The 5,613-nt window shown below is 39.8% G+C and overlaps 1 protein-coding gene across 1 annotated transcript; it reads left to right on the plus strand.

Moving 5' to 3' along the window:
• Window positions 1-412: 412 nt before the first annotated feature.
• cd79a (CD79a molecule, immunoglobulin-associated alpha) lies at window positions 413-5,613 on the plus strand. The gene is made up of 5 exons (XM_084052478.1): window positions 413-560; window positions 2,763-3,122; window positions 3,941-4,056; window positions 4,524-4,586; window positions 5,250-5,613. Exons 1-5 carry the CDS (start codon window positions 521-523, stop codon window positions 5,373-5,375), a joined length of 705 nt encoding a protein of 234 aa, XP_083908604.1. The 5' UTR covers window positions 413-520; the 3' UTR covers window positions 5,376-5,613.

Consider the following 5,613-nt stretch of genomic DNA (forward strand, 5'->3'; position numbering starts at 1 on the left):
TTCGGGCTGTATTCAGATGTTAGTCTTCAGTTTATTTGCATAATGATGAACCATGTGAGCGAGGTGATTAAAATGCACTGAGAGAGTAATAACTGACAGATAAGAAACAAATTAATCATGTGTATGTAGATGAGATAAGAAAAAGATTATTCCCACTTCAAATCGAACAAAAAGTAAAACGTATCATAAAATTAGTAAGTGTACATTGAGTGACCCAGAATTATAAATTGGTTTACAAGATTAGAGTTCATATACACCCGTCTATATGGACTGGAGTATGAAGTTACTCCACCTGCTCTTATCAGCTGCAGCTCTGTACAGTATTTCCACTTCAGTCGTATGCAAATAAGTGACTGCTGAAAGTAATTGAAGCATACATCCTGACAGAGAAAACTAAAACAGAAGACACTATTGGGCTTATCAGTGAAACAACAGTCGAGTCTTGACAACCCTGTATGGAACAACATTGGCACCGTTTCAAGAACTTGTTTTTGCAATTTATTTTGGATTGGCGAAGGAAATGGTGGCAGTTACAGTCTTTGTCCTATGGAGCTTTGTTGGTGAGTTTGACAATATATTTTCAAGGTATTGGATACTTTTCACCGCCCCTTCAGGGAAAATAGGCTGGAGCTGTAACTAGACTTTGAATTTGTTTGGAATCTCTGAACGTACAAAGACAAACTGCAAAACATAGTTTATCTTTTGCAGTTTGTCTTTGTAAGTTAGTCATTTATACTTGTCTGTGTGCAAAAACACCCTTCAGTATCTATATTTAGCTTCATTTAGAGCTCAGCTTCAGTGAAGCTGATCTCCTGTTGGAGCAGATGGGCTTGTTATCTATTCCTCCATCTGTGGGACTTCTCCAAATAATCTGATAGTGTGTTTGGGTCCAGTGGTGGACCGTAACAAAGCACATTTACTACTGTACTGTACTTAAGTAAAAACAAATGTAGTATCTGTACTTTACTTGAGTATTTGCACTCCACGACATTTCAAAGACAAATATTGTACTTTTGACTCCACTACATTTCTAGGACATATCATATTTCTACAATTGCTACAAAACCATATATATCCAGTCATTTTGGGGCATAAACAAGACGTTGAAGGATACAATTAAGTCTGATAATGAAGTACTGTGCATGTGCACATCATGTATGCTTTACATTACTTCAAATATTTACTTTTTTAACAGTTTGGGGAAATACATTTCATCGAGGTGCCCAGATGTCCCTAGTGCCGACCTATCCTGTATCCATAGAGAGATGCTGGATTTGAGTGTGCGAACTGTGTATATAATACCTAATCTGCATTACTCATAAAGATAATGTGACCACCATGTCCTACAAAATCCAAAAGAAATCATTGGTTTTGTTGCAATAGTGCATCATTTTCTTATGATCAATACAGGATTTGAGAATCCCAGGTCTACTACTACTACTACTACTACTACTACTAACCCTTTATAAGACTGTTTCTCAGCCAATTGTCCATGGACACATGTTCTTAAATAATGACTGAAATATTATGCTAGTGAGCAGAGCGTATTTGAGTGATTGAGTGTTTTTGAGAATGTCTCTTACTTTGTCCAGCCTTCTATATTAAAGTCATATTAACTGATACACTGATTTGTAACTTATGTATGAGTGAGCAGACACACCCTATTACATGGGCACATTTCCTAATAATGACAACTAAGGCAATCCGGTACACTTCCCCTTCCCCTCCCTTTTCTGTAAACTGCAACTACATCGATGCGTCATCTTAGGTCACCAGGTCATTGAGTGAACTGTTTCTCATGACCATGTCCATCTCTTCTTGGCTATAGTGGAGTCTCATGTCTCATGTCATTTTCTGGCTCAAACCTTGCCCGGTACATATTCTTCAGGAATGCCAGCATGAAAATACTACTGTCACATAGATACTTAGTTATAAAAGGTAAAATACATTTGCCTGACAACTCATCCAGAACTTCACTTTCCTACATTACTGAATGCATGATCGGGGACCACATGCAATACCTCCACGGACCATCAGTTGAAAACTCCTGCTATAGAGTGTTTGTTCAGTAACATGTGTCTCTATGTCTCTCCAGCTCTATTAAACAGAAAATGCATTTTCAGGTTGGGATACCAATTTGATCCAATCAGGATAGATAACTCAGTCAGCCCCCCACCCCGCTGGAAAAACGGTCCCGGGGGCACGAAACCGGTCCGAGCACCGGGCACCACGAAGGCAAAATTGGAACTAGAACATTATAAAAATGAAGCGGATAAATGGGTAATCTCTCCTGATTGGCTGAAAATGTTCTGTTTGTTAAAGAGCTGGAGAGACAGGGAGACTCCTGTTACTGAATAAACGCTCTATAGCAATGATCAGATAACCCAAAGAAAAATAGAATTTGGCGATGGAACCACAACCACACTAATGTCCGGGTTGGACAAGAGTGACCCATCAACATTTCTTACTGCCCCCCCCAATCAAAGAAGTCTAGATCTAGCCCTGTCACAACACATCACGATGTAGATCGGCTATTTTCACTATTAATGATATTAAATATTTTTAAAAGCAAGTACTCCAGCATTCTACAGTAACTCAAGTACAAATCTGACAGCAACATGCACTTATAGTTGAGTAATATTGGACAACAAAGTACTGGTGTTGAGTACTTTGTCCACCGCCGTTTGGATCTAAAATAGACACAAAAGCCCCACACTGTCAAATCATCATCATCATCATCATGATCCTTGCTCTCTCCCCAGTGGTTGCCTGTGGCAACCGCATCCAGGTGATCCTGGAGGCTGACAGGCCCTCTCTGAGGGTGGAGCTCAGACACACTGCCGTCCTGCAGTGCTGCTACACGGTCACCGGGGGTGATGTGGACTACAGTTGGATCAGGAGGATCCACACGGCCAACGGCACTATGGGTCCACAGAAAGTGGTTCCGTCAGACCACCGGGTGACCATGGAGCAGAAGCAGAGATCAGCTTCTGGGTGCCAGTGTCGTTCCCTCACCCTCACGGAGGTGCAGTTCAATGACAGCGGACTGTACCAGTGTTTTCTCAACCACAGTGCCCTGCAGGACTACGTGTTCACCCACGGCACCTTCCTGCAGGTCTACAGTGAGTTTGTGTGTGTGTGATACTTTTATGGTGATATAGAGGCAGGCAGGGAGGGTGTTATCCCTGGGTGTACAGGTGGACTGATGCCTAAAAAAAGAAACAAAAATATGAACAAATTACCATGTGATAATGATCTACAATAAAGCCTAGTATGCCAATAGTGGCATATTTAACAGCCACATTGCTCCATGATCTCCACCCTAATGTTGCAATGTAAACCTCACCCTAACAACAATAGTATTTGTTCTTTTAATTTAATAGAAAATACAGTTATTTGGAGGGGCAATTCACCAACAACATAACTGGTTAAAGTGTTCACATTATCTTACACACTCACTGAATTATTCTGTGAGAAAAATGTAGGTTTCAAAAGTGAGTCCTTCATGTTTAGTACAGTGACAGTGACTTGGCATTTTTAAGAATTTAATTCAAAGCAAGGCATAACATTTAAATATTTACAGACTACAGTTGGAATGTCTCTTTAGTATTCATTAACATTGAAGGTTATGACATGAAGTGAAATTCCAAAGTTGTATGGTTTAAATGGAGCGCCTAAAACAAAAGTGCACTGAAAGAGAATAACTCAGTGCTTCAGTGCACTTTCACTGATGAAGTCCCTCTACCGTGAAGGAGCCATGGTTTAATCTCAATGAAAATGGCTCATTGTACTCCTTTGAAATCTTTCTGCCACACAAAAGCATTTTTTTGTGTTTCGGTGTTTGTTTTTTAAGTAGTCATGAGTAGGGTTTCGGATTTGGCAGAATAATAACAATTATTCTGCCATAAAAATCTAATTGCTTTCCATCTCCCTGCCCCAGGGCCAATGGAGAAGACTCTGAACATCAGTGAAAATGCCAAGAACAAGATTCTGACCGTCGAAGGAATCTTGCTTTTACTGTGTGTGCTTCTACCTGGGACCAAACTGCTCTACAAGGTACCGGAAGGTTCCCAGTTCAATCCCATGCAGGCTCCCCCACAACGTTTCGGCCACAGTTGGCCTTCATCAGGTGACCTGATGAAGGCCAACTGTTGCCGAAACGTAGTGTCCCCTGTAATGTTTGTGTTTTAAGTAAACTAAAACACTGAGGATTGGAGCAAAGCTGTTGTGCAGAATTTTATTATTTTATACTTTCAGAATGCACCATGTAATAAAAACAATGTGTAACATAAAATAAGCTGTATTTGTCGAGTGTCATGTCACATGCCAAAGCATACTGTAAATAAGGCTACAGGGAACTACCGTTGAAAGTTAGTGCTATTATTGAAATACCACACCGTCATTTTTTTTTTCTTCCTGAATTGCTTAACAGATGCAATACACATGATTCACTGTGCCACCCCATGGAAAGCAGGTTTCATTTCACAACATCACCGACTTCCTCTTCTCTCTCTCTTTTTTAGGCAAAGAAAGTGAAGGAAATGAACAAGAAGAAGAAGATAAAAGAGGAGGAGAACATATATGAGGTCAGGTGCATATTAAATCAACCATTCCCTCAAGCAAAATCTGGAGTGTTCATTTGACTATGAGAGTGCAAAAATGGACACACATGTCCATAACTCTGAGAGTGTTGCAACTTGCAATTGACCCACTGGTCAATTTTTACAATCTCAGACTTGAACACTCCCGATTTTGCTGTGCTGACTCATTCATTATCATATTCATTATTTCTCCTGCCAAATCACAGGTCATGCACGGGGGATGTTTTATTGCTATGTCTACGCAAGGAGAGCATAATGACTCAGGGGAAAGTGCTAGGCAATTATAATCTCACTGAAAGCAACACTGTATGGAAATATAATGTATGAACATGTTATCTTGTTCTGTGGAATGTGGATCAATTCCACATGGCTGTGTTTCACTAATGTGGGTGTGAGTGGGTGTGTCATCATCACTGATCAATATTTATCTATCTCCTCTCTTATGTGTATTCAGAATGTTGATTTCCCATATTATTGAATTCTTAATGTTAATCCACATTCAGCTATTTCTCACTGCATTTTTGAACAGGAATAGGCCTAGATGTGAAAATGTCTGTTGTGATGTCCATCCATGACAGTGTCTTTCTTCTAGTGTTTTTGATGGTCTATTTATTTTTTTGATTGCATTTTATTCCATTACCAATCCAGGGGCTGAATCTGGAGGACTGCAGTGCTGCATATGACCAGATCCAACGCTCCGAGGGACATGGTCCCTACGAGGACGTAAGCAACGTCATCGAGGAGGAAGAAGAGATCCAATTGGAAAACCCTTGAAGGATCACTGTTGCTGTGTTATGGGAATACATGTTTATGCTATATTTTTAATGCATTTGTGTATTCTGTGTATTAATGATGTTTTTTATCGTTGTATACTAGCTGCCAATGTGCCAAATGTTATGTCATTTTTTTCCTTTATCTTTATCTTTTATTCAACTTGTAGCCTTTTAAAACAATAATTTGTTTCAATCAGTTTCTCGCTCTCCTTTCAGTGCCGTTTTATTCTGTCCAGTGA

The sequence above is a fragment of the Gymnoscopelus microlampas genome, assembly GCF_963454915.1.
Source record: "Gymnoscopelus microlampas genome assembly, chromosome: 3".
In the NCBI taxonomy this organism is placed as follows: domain Eukaryota; kingdom Metazoa; phylum Chordata; class Actinopteri; order Myctophiformes; family Myctophidae; genus Gymnoscopelus; species Gymnoscopelus microlampas.

Excerpts from the sequence above, each read along its gene's own strand:
- cd79a (XM_084052478.1), top strand. The coding sequence starts at position 521 with ATGGTGGCAGTTACAGTCTTTGTCCTATGGAGCTTTGTTG. Across the intron at positions 3,123-3,940 it reads CACCTTCCTGCAGGTCTACA|GGCCAATGGAGAAGACTCTG; the intron begins GTGAGTTTGTGT and ends TCCCTGCCCCAG. Across the intron at positions 4,057-4,523 it reads GGACCAAACTGCTCTACAAG|GCAAAGAAAGTGAAGGAAAT; the intron begins GTACCGGAAGGT and ends TCTCTTTTTTAG.